Source organism: Channa argus, chromosome 2 (genome assembly GCF_033026475.1).
Source record: "Channa argus isolate prfri chromosome 2, Channa argus male v1.0, whole genome shotgun sequence".
Classification (NCBI taxonomy): Eukaryota; Metazoa; Chordata; class Actinopteri; order Anabantiformes; family Channidae; genus Channa; species Channa argus.
In genome coordinates, this window is record NC_090198.1 from 16964306 (window position 1) to 16980907 (window position 16602).

Sequence of the window (16602 nt, forward strand, 5' to 3'; positions counted from 1 at the left end):
CCTTTTCACTTCTGTCATTACTACCTCTCTCAGCCCTTCCTGCCACTGTCAGACAGCAATGCTCTGTATGACTCGGATGAGAGTGGTGCAGAGGATGATGAAGAAGATGATGACGATGCCTTCCTTTCTGACACACAGATGACAGAGCACTCTGACCCCAACTCCTACAGGTAGGGCCAAACTGTTTTCATGTCATCCACTTAAGGAGCCTGTGCTGCTATTTTAATCTTTTATTCTCTGTGTGCTACATAGCTGGGCTCTGATTCGCCTGGTCATGGTAAAACTGGCTCATCACAATGTCAAGAACTTCCTTCCTCTCACTGGCCTTGACTTCACAGGTTTATACTTGCATCTTCATTCATGAGCTCTTTAAATCTCACACACAGTATTTTTTTATATATATTTCTTTTAAAGATGACACACTAAAAAATATTTTATTATTGTTCAAGAATAATGTGCATAAATATAAACCAACCATTCACTTGTAGCTGCTGTCTGTACACAGTATCTACTGTACCTATATATCTATGTGTGTGTGTTTTGTGTCACAGACCTGCCAGTCTCCTCCCCCCTTAGTAATGCTGTGTTAAAGACTTTAGAGAACTGGGAACAGCTTCTGCTAGAGCGAATGAATAAGTTTGATGGCCCGCCTCCAAACTACATTAACACTTACCCCACTGACCTCAGTGCCGGAGGTGGCCCTGCCATACTCCGACACAAGGCCATGCTGGAGCCAGACAACACACCCTTCAAGTGAGTACTAAATTATCATACAGACATCCACAGTTACTAAGACTGGAAATTACATGACACGCTAATATTACAAATTAATATATGTTTGGAATTAATATATACTAATATAGCATAAAGGGAATTTTGTATGAAAGACACTGTTCATATTCCAAAGGATGTTAATGTAAAGCAAGAAGACATACACTTGATCAGTTACAAAAATAGAATAGTTTATAGACCCAGGAACAAGAAACATTTCAAATTCCTTAAGAAATATGTGAAATAAATACATGCAGTGTATTCACAGGTCACAGAAAACAGACCAAAACAAAAGATCTATAGTTTTTGCACCTATATGTAACTTCTATTTGACAAAATGTTTATTGCAGGACAAAGAATCACCAGTCTTTTCCAGCCCGTCGTCTTTGGCATTTTCTGGTCAAACAGGAGGTTCTACAGGAGACTTTGATTCGTTACATCTTTACTAAGAAAAGGAAGCAGAGCGAGGTCAGCAGCTTGCATACATTAAAGAAGAATTGCACTTTTCTTCCCCCGTTGTTTAGTGTTCATTAGATAAGATGATTAGGCTTGACATTATTTTAAGTCATCTGAGTTTGTATTTACACCTGAACGTTTGCATTGTTTTCACCTCCACTAATAAATTATATATTTTTTTCAATATTAGGAGTGCACTTTTAAAAATGAGTTTGTCTCACATTTAGATAGTCAAGTTACAAGTCGTCTGTAATTCAAAATTACTCTTTTTACTGCCTACTTTAATAAGATACGGATGTATAGCATTTAGACAAAAAACAGCCTAAAGTTTAGCCAAGATGTAGACTGTCACAATGTTAGAGGATAGAAGAAGCCAAAACCACAATAATCAAAGAAAACCTTTTCTACTTCTAATTGTTAAAGTATATGACTTAGAAAGAGAAACTGGTGAGCTGTATTCCAGTTACAAAAATATCTTAACAAGAAAATAATGTTACTTTATTACTGTAAGCTTAACATATTTGAGCCAATGTGATATACTGTACATTACAATTTCACCTTAGTTATATCCCACCCTGTCTAAAATAGTTTAGCTAAAGAATGGAAGACAGAATTAGGATTAATGACTGTCAGGCATATATTTACATACTTGTGAGGCACTTGAAACCCAGGACCTACACATGCATTTAAATGTGTTACTGTAATACACATAGAAGCACTTATCGCTTATCTCCGTTGTTGATTTTATTGCTTGGACTCTGTATGCATCTTCAGGTTAAGGACAGATCACTGCCTTCAGTGATGTCTGGAAATATTGTTTAGAATGTAATTATTTTCATGGCAGTTAGCCACTTGTCAGTAAAAAAAAAAACAAAAACAGGTTATTTCATAGATGCTTAGTTTCTCATTATTATAGTGCTAATTCAAGTTTAAGCTTAGTGGAGCAACCAAATTGTATTCATTTAAACTCTAGTATTCAGATCTACAGTGTCTCTCAAATCTCCATGTGTCTTGACACATCATTGTAGTCCCATGCTAATGAGATGGACTGATTTTGGAGTTTTTTACATTTTGCTACCAAGTACACATCAAAGATCCTTTTAATGTTCTTCATTTTCTCTCCATTCCGTGTTTTATTTTTCTGTGTTTGTGCATGTGTTTTGTGTCACCCTGTATTGGTGTGTTCTGTGTCTATATTGCCTCTGTTTGTTGTGTAGTCTATAGAGAACCATATGGACCATATAAGCCCAAACTGCATAGCGGGAGCTAGCAGTCCTTATAAGGTATTATCATTTATTGTACCAGCCCAGGCCGTGGCAATGTATTTCCCTCTGTTATGGAGAGTCACTGCAAAGCCAAGCTTGAAGGAGCAAACATATTTTAACTTGCAAATAATTATTTTTGCCCCAGTAGCACAGTGTTTAAAGGATGTCTTAGTTAGAGGTAGCCCCAAACTGGGCCCCTTTAATGTCTTCTCTCCAGCTCGGCCTGATAGTGACTGCTCTGGCATAAAATCTACTCAATGCTCTTAGGCTTAGACCTAATTTCTAATCCTTCTGTCACACAGACACACCAATAGCAGCCACTCACATAACTTCACATCCAATCTTCTTGAGATTCTCACTCCTTTCTCTTCTCTAGCTGGACTGATTCTGCTGGGCCCAATAGCAAAAACAGCTCCCCTTAGTAGAGCTGGTACATTAGAGTACAGTAAACCTACTAACTTGCATGCTCACTGGCAGGGCTGTGCGAGGCTTTCTAATCGTGCAGGATGATGACAATGGGGAAACCAAATCAGCAATCTAATTGTATTATTTAATAGTGCACATCTGAATGTGACATTCTCCTGTGATTATTCCTTTTCCATTGAGAATGTGGCTGAACTCTACACTACTTTCATGTGAAGTGGGAATATTTTGGGAGCAAATTAAGGCTCAAATGTGTTGTGAATGAATTACATTTTTCTCCTCGACACCTGATTAAGGGTAAATTACCATGATATAAAAATATCTCTGAAGAGCACGCTTGTAATCATTAGTTTTCACTCAGTATCCCCTGAGTGTTTCAGCTTTAATGTAACTTGATGTATCGCTTTCTCTGCTTTTCCAGGTAGAGGCAGATCTGGGCTACCCAGGAGGAAAAGCTAAAATCATTCATAAAGAGTCTGATATAATCATGGCATTTGCCATCAATAAGGTAAAGTGTGTTTCAGTGAAAACGATACAGTGTAACACTTGTTTTACAAGTCCGCTATTTCCTTAGTAAAGATTAGATTGAGAGCTCACTGTGAAATTACATTATAACACATTTATTCCAGGCAACCTGAATTTACAAATGCATACACTTTTCCTTTTGTGAAAGTCTAGTTCACTTTTAATGCTGTCATTTCCTTCCTCCTTCCATCCTCTCCCAGGCTAACTCCAATGAGATAGTGTTGGCCTCCACTCATGATGTCCAGGAGGTGGATGTGTCAACTTTAGTGGCCGTCCAACCCTACACCTGGATAGGGGAAGACTTTGATAAGGAGTCCCGCAGGTCAGCTTCAGGGCAGGTCTTAGATGGCATTGTCACTTTACTCAAAGAAATAACATCCGTGAGATGTTATGATTATGTTTTATTTTACAGCTCTGACGACATAGATGTTCGTTCCTCTCATACCAACATTGCTCAGGGTAGCTCTGTCCCCTTTGCACCACCTCAGATGCCAGTCTCTGCATCCATGCCATGGCTTGGCAGTGGGCAAACCAGCATGGGAGCAAGTGTGGTATGAGCTTCTTTAATACAAACCCAGACTTACACAACACGCAGCAAACCAGGAAGTAATGGGGATGCAGTTGTTAGTAATGGCCAGCAGGGGGGAACTACGCTTTGCTTTGAAACCTTCATGCAACATACAATCTGTGGAATGATTCTATAGTATTTTCTTTTCCTGGGATAGTTGTGCTCCACAATACATGTATCAGTTTTATATTTATTAGACTCAGTAGGTCAAAATGTAAACATACAAACAGCATCTTATTCATAATTTGAAAGATGAATTTTATTTGTAGTGCGAGGTCCCAGCACATTTTCGGAAGATCTATGTATTTTGAAATCTTATCATTTTTGACCCAAACAAAGCCATGACGACTAAACAGTTGCCATGCTGAGTCTATGAAAACAGATACAGAGAGGAGGTGTGTTTGTATCACAGAGGTGGACACATATAAACACAGATAGTGGCACTTCTCACAGTCATCTACCCAAGGTACAGATTTGCGTCACACTTACATGTAGCCAGGGTTCTCCATGTCCCAGCCATGTTGATAAATGCTGAGTGTGATACACTAAGCAAGACAGGACAGTGGGTGTTAAACAGGTTCAGTAATTTATGAAAAGGGGTTTCTTAAATATGCAGTAGCATTTGCTTAATTAAGTTTAATCAACAAATGACTTTGTTGCTAATAAGTATATCCTCATCAGCTGATGTGCAACATATCATATATTGGCAGCAGTGTACAGCCATGAAATTTAAAGAATCCACCCAAGACACTTGGACATTACATGTTGCTTTTTAGAACAATTTATTTGCAGACATGACTGTCTTGGATTTTAACTGCCAAGAGTTGAGTCTGTAGCCTTGTATTATTCAGCACAACACAATAAGACATCCCCTATATGAGATGTAAATATTAGTGTTCAGCGATAGGACTGAGACCAATAAAAAGGAAAAATTGGTAAAACATAATTTGTATAAATATAAACTTAAAAGAGACTGAAATATGTCTGCTTGCTCACGCTGAACTATGCAATTCTTTGCAAGTAAATTGCATAGCAGAGAAGCTCGATGTCTGAGACTTTGCAGTTATGCACCTGGCCAGACCCACAGGGAGCAACTCACTTGGGGTCCAGTATCTTGCTCATGTTCCAGGAGCAATTGGTGGACAAACTACTCTACCCTCTGAGCCATACTCACAGCCCCGGCTGTAGCCCATCTGGACGAAGCACTTTTTTACATACATTGATTTTATTTTTACAGATTATGAAGAGGAATCTGAATAATGTGAAGAGAATGACATCCCATCCCATTTATCAGTATTGTAAGTGCTTACACTGAAGTCTGTCCACCTGAAGTCATCGTTAGTATGCAACTGTGTTTCATTACTATACATTCATCATTGTTTCTCTGTATTTCCCTTTTTCTTTTTTCTCTCGGTTTTCTTTCTTGCTTTCTCTCTCTTTCTGTGTGTGTGTGTGTGTGTGTGTGTGTGTGTGTGTGTGTGTGTGTGTGTGTGTGTGTGTGTGTCAGACATGACAGGGGCTCAGGACGGTAGTGTGAGAATGTTTGAGTGGAACAGACCTCAGCAGCTCATTTGCTTTAGACAAGCAGGCAATGCCAGAGTCACTCGGCTTTATTTCAACTCCCAGGGCAATAAGGTACAGACACACACTTGCATACATTGCAGTGCCTTTGTTTTGTCTGTTTGGTGTGATTGATGTGATGGCACTGTGTCCTCCTTGTAGTGTGGAGTCGCTGATGGAGAGGGCTTCCTCAGTCTCTGGCAGGTCAATCAGACATCATCCAACCCCAAACCCTACCTGGTAAGGCCTCCTCGCTACTTTAATGAGCACACAAGCATACACTTACATCTTTGGACAAAAAAAATCAAATTTAAATAATTACATTTAACATGTGTTGTTTCTATTTTTAATTTTAATTTTTTTGTCTTCTTCCTACCGACAGAGTTGGCAATGCCACACTAAGACCTGTGGTGATTTTGCCTTCATCACGTCCTCCAGCCTAATTGCCACTGCAGGACAGTCCAATGATAACAGGTCAGGATCTGCACTAAGCAACACCACACTTAATCCATAACCACTTTCTTTTGGTTTCAGGCCCCTAATATTATCTTTGGTTTACATTGTTTACAGAAATGTTTGCCTGTGGGATACTTTGATTTCACCAAGCAATACCATGGTCCATGGTAAGAACTGCCAGATGCTTCCAACAAACATATTTTAATGATTTTCCCTCTATATGAAGGTGCTTTGTGATCCACTTTCACATTTCTTCTGACCCATCCTTTTAGCCTTCCCCTGCCATGAGAATGGGGCCACTGTGCTACAGTATGCTCCTAAACAGCAGCTGCTGATCACTGGAGGCAGAAAGGGCTTTGTGTGCGTGTTTGACATCCGCCAAAGGCAGCTGCTTCACACTTTCCAGGCCCATGACTCAGCCATAAAAGCCCTCGCACTGGATGCTTTTGAGGACTTCTTCCTCACTGGCTCTGCAGAGGGCAACATGAAGGTGACAAATGCTTCGTCACTCACTCACTAAATGGCGAAAACGTTCAAAGTTTGATTGTGTGCTGAGGGTTATTGTCTTATTATAGGTAATGTCTGCATGCTGTATCCTATAGCAATCCTTAGCAATCCCAAAGGTTTTCACTTTCACTATCTGCTTTATTATCTGAAATATACCCTTGCATTCGACCAACTGGAACAAGAAAATTACTTAAATAATTCATTTTGTCTGATGGGGTCATTTAATAAATAAATATCTAAATTAATTACCTTTTATTATGGCTACAATATATACCTTAAACTAGCTGTAAAATAAGAATGGAAATCAGTACAATCTCCTCTAGCCAGCCTTCTCAAATTTTCATTTGCTCTTTTCTAATTTGTAAAAAAAGTGAGCCTATTTCAAAAATTTGAGAATTTAGAGAAGAACATCTCTGCATTGCTGCCAGTGCTGTTCTGTAAGTCTGACTCTACATGAAGGGTTGACAGCACCTCTCCACAATAAAATTTAAAGCATATTTCTACTTAAACGTAATAGGTTTAGTTATTTGTTTCATATGATTTAATGAACTAAACTCTTGTCCTCGGATGTTTTCTTCACTATAGGTGTGGAAGTTAGCCGGCCACGGGCTCATGCATTCTTTTAGCAACGAACATGCCAAGCAGTCCATCTTTCGCAACATCGGTGCCGGTGTGATGCAGGTGGAGACACAGCCCAATAATCGCATCTTCACCTGTGGAGCAGACGGCACCCTGAAAATGAGGGTCCTCCCTGACCGCTACAATATCCCCAACAGTTTGGTTGACACCCTGTAATGCCTACTTCCACTTCTGAAGATTCAAAGAAGAAAAAGTCTGAAAGACAAAAACACGAAACGCTTGTTTAACACCCACTAGGCATTAATGGTATAATTGAAAGGGGAAGAGTTAGTCAAAAGATCTCTATGCTTTTGGTATCTTTCAGAGTGTGCAGTGTTTACTGTTGATTTAAATCATATCCACAATGACAAATGGAGCTGCAAATATGATTAGTTATTCCCTAAAGGCTGAAAGCAAAGTTACAAGCAAAAGGTATCATACTTGATTTTAAAGCTACATTTGTAATTGTAATTTTATTAAAGAATCTCTCTACTCTTAGAGTGTGTCCATAGGAAAGCTATGCATGTCCTGTTCTCGTTACGCGGTGCAATCACAGGTCTATCGATAGTGCTCTGTAAAAGTTCTCAAGCAAAAATTTAAAAAGTGTGTAACTGTTGTCATTTTGTGCCCACAGCTGAACTCTCTTAGCATCTACTGTAACCAGCACTGTGGTTAGTTATTAAGTCAGTGGTTTCCAGTGTGAATCAAGTTGTTGGAATCTGCATTTTGTTTTAGTGGTTTTACGCTCCCTGCCTTTTTGCCTGGCTTTTCCCAGCCCTAATGGAGGAGTTGATGGTGAATTGCTCCAATAGTAACACCTCCATACCCCTGTTTCACTGGCTGCCCATCACTCACTCCGGCCTTTTCTGGTTGAGCTCAGCCTAAACTGGTTTGGCTGCAAAGTGTTTGCCGTCCGTGCACCGGCCCACCCACCTGCCCTCAAATGCCTGTTTGCGTGGCAGACTCACTGCTAGAACATTCTTGTTTGGAAGATGATGTGTTTTACTTCTGTAACTGTGATTTCAATGTTTCCATCTGTCTGGTCCTAACTGAAAAAGCCCCCCACTCACCCAGAGCAAGAAACACAAAGATTTACTTCTGGTTTTGCACAAGATATTCTTGAATTTGTTTTTATTTATTTTTTTGTTTGGTTTTTTATTTACTATATTTAAATGTTTGTGTTTGTTTGGTTGAACATTCCTTTGTAAACCTAAACTAACTTATTGCCTTTTATTTTAGGAATGTAAGGGGTTTTACTGTACCTGACTGGGAGATGTGCAACACAGTCTGCTGTATGTAAGTGTGTGTTACCTTGCTAGTTTTTACTGTCATCCATAAGGAATAGATATTTGCACTCAAATACTGGAGACACTAAAAGTTTATTTCAAATAAATAGGTTATTGAAGAAGAAACTGTTATATACAAATGAATGTCTGGCTTTATTTGGCCTAGTAGTAAATTGTTTGAAATAGTTTTAATATATAAATTATATAAATATATATATATATATGAAATATCACAACAGCTTGTACAAACATGAAAGCATTTCTTTATTTTTGGTTTTTATCATACCACCGGATTAGTTGTAACTTTTGTTAAATGTATGTATGGTATTTATTAAAGAGATTTGTGTTTCTCTCTCTTTCTGCTCAAGCTGTTTACTGTATGTAACTATATTTTGCCAATGGTGCTTCCTGTGTTTGGCGTGTGTGTGTGTGTGTGTGTGTGCGTGCATGTGTGCATGCAATAATGCTTACGAAGACAATATCATGGGTAGACCATTATTATGCACTTAAGCCTGGAGATGTGTGAGAGAATAGGTCATGATCAGAGTTTTTCCTTTGTAAAGAGAATAAATTCTTTTTATTTCATCAGGTTGATTTGGCGCTGTTTTTAATTTTCTGTCAGGATGAAGTGACCAAGGACCATGCTGTTTTGGGGGAAGTTTTACATCTATATAAAATTACATAAAGGAAAATAGTCATGCAAACAACAAATATTACCTTACATTGCAGATAACCACAAAAACTTTATGTAAACAATTTGTATAAATCAAGCATTGTTGGATTTAAAAATGACCAAATATTTTCACACCATTTGTGACTCCATTTACATTGTCACCAGGATCTAAACAAGAAGTAACCATTTCGGACAATTTTACATTAAATAAATAAAACAAATTTTAACAACTGACTACATGTAACAGAAATACTCTACAGCTCAACAACATTGAAACTGTGTTGTCTACATGTTTTTTGAAAACTTACATATGATCAAGTTCCATAGTAAATTGTAGTCAGCAGGTATTTTGCTCTCACTATATGCTTTAAATTATGTGTGCTGTAAATTATATTGTCTGTCGTGTTCGGTATGTTTTTTACTCATCAGAGATAAAGTGGACAACATAGACCCTGATGTAGCTGTGGTCCCACACGTAGAGGTGCCTGTCCTTGGGGCTGTAGGAGAGCATTGCCAGTACTCCTCCTGGAGACCTAAGGTCGAAAGTGACATTGACTGGCTTTCCCTTAAGCAGGTCAAAAGCAAAAGTGACTCTGGTGTCTTTGGTGTCCGTAACATACAGAACACCACAGGCAACGAAAGCGTTGCCAGCCTTGCTGCGAGGGTAGGTGGTGTTTACATAGGATGTGACTGAGAAGGTCTTCTGGTCCAGCTGGGCCACCATGATGCTCTCATCTATGCCGGAGGCAAAGATCAGCCACAAGCCGTTCTCATCTGCCGCCAGTTTGAAGTAGGTCTTGGAGTTGTGGAGCAGATATTCAAGCTTGTGGTACAAAGCGTTTTCCACAGTAAGAGTGTGAAGCTTCTTGGTGTGAAAGTCAAATCTGTGAACAAATAAGGAGCGAGTTGTTACCTGAAGGGAATGAATCACATGAAAACAGCTGTATAGCAAATAACATGCATCACACTGTAATTTTAATTACCTAGCAATGCTGGAAGTACTACCAATATGGTAATAGAAGGAACCGTTGTGAACAATGTGGCCACAGCCGTGGTAGAACTTTCCAACATCCACAGTCTCACTGATGTTGTTTTGAAAGGAGGCAATATTTTTAAACTCCTTTACCATACGACCTAAAAAGCAACAGGCAATATTTTAATACTAACTGCTAAAGGAACATTATGTGAACTTATTAGACAAATCCTTGACTTGGGGTAAAATAAAAAGAGTAAATGCTATGTTCAGTAAATATCCAAGGTAACAATTCTTAACCAACCTACCAGAAAAGTGTTCTGCCACCCATATTCGCTCATCATTCAACAGAGCTGTGTCTTTCATCCATGCGCCAAACGTGTTTTCCATCTTTGACACATTTCTGGGGTTGATTAAAGACTTAATCAGGCATTCTGAAGGAAAACAAAATAATTAGCTCAAATGCTCACTTGTCTACAACTTCGCTGAATCTTCGCTGAAAACACACCATTCTTAGCAGGCTTCTCATGTAGTTTCACTGCCTCCTTGACAGATGACGTTTCATCATTGGGAATTACGTGCAACATCCCTGTTAAGAAGAATGTCCTCTTATGTTATACTCACTCACAAAAAAAGGTGAATTTCAACATCTATGATATGCTGATGGCTGGGGGAGATATTGTTTGATATCACTGAACGCTACAGAACAGGTTGATATGAATGACGCTTGTGTTTGGATTGTTTTGCTATTCTTTTCTATTCTTTTCAGTGGCAAATTTTGATGTTGGTCATAAATGCATCTTACCTAAAGTCTGACCTGCTTGAAGGTGGGCTCTTTGATGCCTTGTTCTGGGGGGCCCTTGAGGGCCAGGAGGACCTATGGGCCCAGGAGGTCCTGGTGGGCCAGGAGGACCCGGAGGCCCTATACCAAGAAAGAGCAGACAACATTAAAATTTTCTGGATACAAGATTTTTGTGGGGAAATTTTATTTAGGATCAAAACAAGTTAGTAGATCTCTACATGCCCTCAATAATGACATCGTTGGATGGTTGACCCTTTTCTCCAGGTGGACCGTGGTCTCCTCGCTCTCCTTTTTCACCGGGTTCTCCTTTCTCACCTGGCAGCCCTGTGGAGAACATAATAGCTGTTCAATAACTCCAAGATTGCATTCATAGCCTCAATCTGCTTTGTCCCGTTGTTAAAACCCTGAATGACTCTATTGACTTGCTGTGGTGAATCATGTCATCCACTGTGGAGGAGAACAGAGTGAAGTGGGAGAATACAGGAAGACATTTTCCCGGTTCATTCAGCCGAAGCCCAAAACCACAGGGGTGAATAATATTAGCTGAGAATGTCAGAGAAAGTGAGCTGTTTCAACATTGTTGTCATTTATGAATGTATGAATCATTTATGAATTCCACACAGAGTCTACTGGCTAAAAACCCTGAAGTCATTTTGAAACAGGCGTAGATCAGAAAAGTGTGTGTGTTTGTATGTTTTCAATCTTGTCTTTTTTTTGTACATAATTGAAGGGACTGTTGTATTGTGGGTATTTTTATTCACAGGTCACAACTCTGTCTGTTACTGTTACATTTTACCAGTAGTCCTTCGCTGAAATAGGCAACACTCCCCGAGGCACTCGTAAAAACGGATGGCGAGCAAAAACACAATAGAGCCTCACTTTTTCCTTACCTCTTTTTCCTCGTTTCCCATCAGCCCCGGGCAGTCCATTCACTCCTGGGATGCCATCAGTCCCATTGTGGCCAGGCAAACCGTCCACACCAGGCAAACCTACCGTAACACAAAAAAATCTTCACAATGGATTGAATGTAAAAAACGTATTCAGAAAGAATATGGGTCACTGAACCGCAAAGGAGACGCACAGTATGGTTACGTTTTACATGTAGAACCAAAGTAAACGGTTCACTCACCAGGTGGTCCTGGAGGTCCTGCAACAGAAAATGTGAGGATGTTAGAGAACAATAAGTGATATTTCAAATGTGTTTAAATAGTTTAAACTATGAGTATGACATACCAGCTATACAGACTCCCTTTGTGCTGTTGCAAATGTCAATTAACAGTTTTATCTGAAGAGAAAGAGAAAATTTCAAAGATATGCATAAAATAAGGATTACATTTTAGCAGAAAGGCCAAATTAACCAACTATATAGGGCCCTAGAGCAAAATATGTTTTGGGCAATACACATTATAATTATTACATTATAAAATTAAAGTAAGTAGAAATATTCTCAGTCAAATACAGATGTATCAGAATGCCTGTGTTTTAACATATATTACAGTTTAAGAGTAGTAATAATGATGGTAAAATGTATAAGAATCATGTTATTTTTGCAACTCTTATGTTTAATATGAATCATCACATCACATTTCTTGAACTGAGTGTTTTTTGTTGTGTTTAACAATCTTGATTGTCATTAAATAATAACTCTAGTCAATGTACTCTAGTCAATGTAACATGCACCATGAAATTGACCTGAAATAACAGGCCTGTATATATATTTACACTGTGTATAGAGTAGGTATTAATTTGCCTGCTCTTCCTCCTCTCTATCACATAAGGTCTACCTGCAGGTATGTCAGCTCACCGGGACCATGGAGTAAGTCATCATCATCATCATGTCGTCCTGCACGTGTGCCTTGTGGTAACTCTGGCTATGTCGGTGCTTGTGTTTCACCTCATGGTTAGTTTTCTTCTCTGTTTGCTCCTCCACCTCCTGGCTGACCTCTGTATGATGGAGCCCTTGTCCCTCCTCCTGTTGAAGCTCCAGCAGCTCCTGCTGCAGCTCCTTCTCCAGATCTTCACTCCTCTTGTTCCTGGAGTACTGGTACTGGTACTGCGGATGTTCCCCCAGACTCGCTTGCTTTTCCGCCACTCCCCTTGGCACCTCCTGAAAGAACTCTACCACTGAACTCTGCTCCACCTCCGTCAGTCTTGCCTCGGTCTGATTCAGCCAGGCACGTTGTTGATTCTGCTGGAGCAAAAGCACGACAAGGCCCACAGAGTTCATCAGTGCCACAACACATGTGCCATATAGCACAATCTTCTGAGGAAGAGTCATGCTCGGTGTTGGGATCCACATGGTTACCACTTCACTGCCTCCTTTCTGAGGGTCACCTACCAACCTCAGCATTCGCAGAGGGATAAAATATTTGATACAGCAGTGAATACACAAGGCTAAAGTATTAACAAGACAGAGAAAGTCCACCTTTTATGATCTTGTATTCAAAGCTGATGCACACTAACAAGCTAAACAAACTCACTAAAACCAAATTAATCCAAGTGCTTAGCTGAAATTCAAGGTCCTGTTCAGATTTTTTGAAAGCTCCAAATAGAGTCCAGTCAGCTTCAGTCTCTGCACTCCACACGGGTGGTCTATCTGAAGGCAGACTGGTAAATACAGTGCTTGTTGTGGTGTTGGCTAAGTGGAGAAAAGGGTGTGTGTGTGTGTGTGTGCGTGTGTGTGTGTGTGTGTGTGTGTGTGTGTGTGTGTGTGTGTGTGTGTGTGTGTGTGTGTGTGTGAGAGTGCAAAACAGTAATGTAGGAGTGGGCATTACACAATCTTTTGGGCTTGTCTGGGAAGAAACCATGGCCTGTTCAGTCACCTGATTTATATTCAGTACAACCCATTCTACTCCACCGCCGTGGGCAGACTGATATCACACACAGACATGTATGATGTACACACAAAAGAGCTCACATACATAACACATGAAGCATACACTACATCAGACAATCTAGCTGGTGACTGATGTTTACATTCAGTACAGTGTGTTTACACATTAAAGTTATTGTTATTATTTTAAATATTAAAAGAAAAAAGAAAATATATCACATCACAACGTGTTATCATCGTCATACTTTCCACTATGTTGATTCCTACCCTGTCTTCTCCAACTCCTGTAGCCTCCCTCCCCCCTACTGCTGGTTCTTGTCACATCCTCACAGCTTCCACCCACCAACTGCAACAATGACCCATTTCCATTGCTTTTCATTTGAGCCACGGAGGTGACATTTCACCAGACAGAATTACAGTTCACTAGATGAATAATCCACTCCAGACATTTGAGTCATTGTTCACTCCTTTGACTTAAATGTAAATGGAGGCTCATTTTCTGTTATCTACCAACAAATTACATTTCTACTAGTCAGTTAATTGGCCTCTATGGAGCATTGCTGGATCTATGTAGCTGACCTAAATGCTCTTTAGCCATGTAATTCACCATATAACTTTATGCATGTGTACACACACACACACACACACACACACACACACACACACACACACACACACACACACACACACACACACACACACACACACACATACAAATTCTGAATGTGCAACAACAACTTCAACTTGCTCTGAGATATTTTTCTACCAACAGTTATGTAGTGTTGTACTCTGTGTTGTATAGCATTATACTTTCTATATGTCTGAAAAGACCTCTTGCAATATTTACTTGAGCTTATGTAGAATATAAACAAAAGAAAATGCACCGATTTGTAAATTGCTGAAACATGTTTCTACAGTGTAATGCTCCATTCAAATTTGATGCCAGTCTTCCAAATATTTCAATATATACTTAAAAAATCAACTACTTGACTAATTAATTGACCACTTAATTTTCCAACAAATAACCCCCTCCCTCCCTGTCCCTATTTCACTGTAGTCTTCTTGAGTCTTCTAAAATAATGTGGTGAAGTGACTAGAAGACTAAAATGGCTTATTTATTAATGGGTGAATTATTGTAAATTCTTTAAATGGAACGACAAAGTAAGAACAGGAAGATTAAGAAGTTTCAAGGTGGTGGGTTTATCCTCTCGTCATTTGTTGCTATTTGTCCTGGAGCATCAAAACTGATTTCTCTCAAGGATGCTTTGCCTCCAAAGAGAGAAATAAAAAACAAAAAATATATCATGGCTACAATGTCTTACTATATATGAACAAACTGCCACTAACAGGGAGGTTCACTATTGCATAGGTACACACACATACACACACACACACACACACACACACACACACGCACAAAAAACGTGGCAGGAAATGATGCCATGTTACTGTTAGGTACAAGTTTGTGCTTCTACCTGAGGCTTTAGGTCATTGACACCCAGGTGTTGGGCAGCTTGAATTGCTCCAGCAGCTGTGTCAATGCAGTCTGAAAAGCACTGAGCTCATTCCTCTGTTGTTTCTCCTTCTCTGTACTATGAGCTCAGCTGAAACTAAAAACAAAAGGGGAGAGACGCAATCATTCCTCACACTGAAGTGCTCACATTACTGTAGGAGAAAGTAAACTACACGATGGTTTTACACCACAATGTTTGTCAATGTAGGTCAGCATGCCCACAACATCTGGTCCACCTCTGACCACCTCTGGTCACTTATTGACATTTTCAGGTTCTGGTTCTTCCTTCAAGAAATGCAGGTGCTGGGAAAGCAGTCTTATCTCTTGTCTTGCCACAGGGCTGAGAGGTCCATGTCTGTCCTGCTGCTCTGGGGCAAGGACAGCCAAATGTTCTGACGTGTCTTTCCAAAAACCTTATCCTCCCACCACACAGTTGGTCTTCTCCTAACCAAAGAAACTCAGAGACCTTTTATTTTCCTTCTCACACTACAAAAATGCACAATTTAAATTTCTAGTTCAATGATACATTTTAGTGAAACAACAAAAGATGAAAATAAAACAAAAGATATTAATTATTTACATAATGGTAAAACTGAAAATTTTATAAGTTATATAAGTTTCTTGAATAAGTGTGTTTGTAAACAAACAGTAAAGATGACATACACTAGCTCCCAGTGATTTGTGAGAGAGGAGACGGGGGAGACAGTTCATCTTCTGACTCCTACCAAATCTCTCTGACAAGTGTGCAACATCCCTTCAAAACTGAATCGTGGGATCATTTCCCCAAAATTGTTTAGGCAGGTCACATAACACAAAGTGAAAAGGCCAAAATTCAAAGCTCCTCAATACTGCTTCTCTTTTCTATAAGCAACAAGGATGTTAGTAGGGTAATGCATTTAAATGTTCAATTTAAATGTTAAAAAGAAGATAATGACATTCAGACATGTTCTGACATTCAGCTCCTTCTCTTCAGCTTCCTAATAATTGGAGTTGTTCACTTCAGCACAAATCCCCATAGACGTGGCGGAGACAAAGATGTGGTTGACCACAAAACAACACTCAGAGACGAGCTTACATTAACTTCTGTTTTTCTGGGGGAGAAACCGGCCTTGTCTCTGTTTAATCATGCAGAACAATCTAGGTCTAAAGCCATCATACAGGGCATCGTTATTGAGGCTGGGTCCCTGCGCACAGTCAGGCATTTCACCAGTGCACATTCTTGGATTCGAACGTGGGCGGTGAGTGAATTCACAGAGTTCCTTTATACAGAATTTATTAATAAATGGAACAAAGGCGCACAGTGAGCACTCTGTCACATAACAAAAAATAGACTAAACACACCTTAGGAGTTTGGAATAAAATGTGTCTGTCAC

General features: G+C 39.5%; 2 protein-coding genes across 10 annotated transcripts in view; one reads left to right on the forward strand and one right to left on the reverse strand.

Moving 5' to 3' along the window:
- Nucleotides 1-9020, forward strand: part of dmxl2 (Dmx-like 2) — a 38793-nt gene extending 29773 nt beyond the window's left edge. For 7 of the 9 annotated variants that reach the window (XM_067495936.1, XM_067495939.1, XM_067495947.1 and 4 more), the window contains 15 exons: nucleotides 34-170; nucleotides 253-338; nucleotides 552-753; nucleotides 1122-1239; nucleotides 2445-2510; nucleotides 3337-3423; nucleotides 3641-3762; nucleotides 3853-3991; nucleotides 5246-5306; nucleotides 5516-5643; nucleotides 5731-5808; nucleotides 5951-6042; nucleotides 6139-6191; nucleotides 6297-6514; nucleotides 7117-9020. In XM_067495936.1, coding sequence (XP_067352037.1) covers nucleotides 34-170; nucleotides 253-338; nucleotides 552-753; nucleotides 1122-1239; nucleotides 2445-2510; nucleotides 3337-3423; nucleotides 3641-3762; nucleotides 3853-3991; nucleotides 5246-5306; nucleotides 5516-5643; nucleotides 5731-5808; nucleotides 5951-6042; nucleotides 6139-6191; nucleotides 6297-6514; nucleotides 7117-7326 — 1797 coding nt within the window. In that variant the 3' untranslated portion in view covers nucleotides 7327-9020. The remainder of the gene's footprint in view (nucleotides 1-33; nucleotides 171-252; nucleotides 339-551; nucleotides 754-1121; nucleotides 1240-2444; nucleotides 2511-3336; nucleotides 3424-3640; nucleotides 3763-3852; nucleotides 3992-5245; nucleotides 5307-5515; nucleotides 5644-5730; nucleotides 5809-5950; nucleotides 6043-6138; nucleotides 6192-6296; nucleotides 6515-7116) is intronic. The other 2 variants (XM_067495938.1, XM_067495941.1) reach the window with 1 other exon arrangement.
- On the reverse strand, nucleotides 9014-13506 carry gldn (gliomedin). The gene is made up of 10 exons (XM_067495948.1): nucleotides 12688-13506; nucleotides 12117-12168; nucleotides 12013-12030; nucleotides 11774-11872; nucleotides 11106-11207; nucleotides 10887-11003; nucleotides 10590-10670; nucleotides 10390-10515; nucleotides 10092-10242; nucleotides 9014-9992 (listed from the first exon to the last, which is right to left on the reverse strand). The coding sequence occupies exons 1-10, from the start codon at nucleotides 13231-13233 to the stop codon at nucleotides 9527-9529; spliced, it is 1758 nt and encodes a 585-aa protein (XP_067352049.1). The 5' UTR covers nucleotides 13234-13506; the 3' UTR covers nucleotides 9014-9526.
- Nucleotides 13507-16602: the final 3096 nt, after the last annotated feature.

What these genes read in the sequence shown, in the direction of transcription:
- gldn (XM_067495948.1), bottom strand. Translation starts at nt 13,233, where the DNA reads ATGCTGAGGTTGGTAGGTGACCCTCAGAAAGGAGGCAGTGAAGTGGTA. An exon ending in TGGGAAACGAGGAAAAAGAG is followed by an intron (nt 11,208 to 11,773) that starts GTAAGGAAAAAG and finishes TGTTCTCCACAG; the next exon opens with GGCTGCCAGGTGAGAAAGGA. An exon ending in CAACGATGTCATTATTGAGG is followed by an intron (nt 11,004 to 11,105) that starts GCATGTAGAGAT and finishes TTCTTGGTATAG; the next exon opens with GGCCTCCGGGTCCTCCTGGC.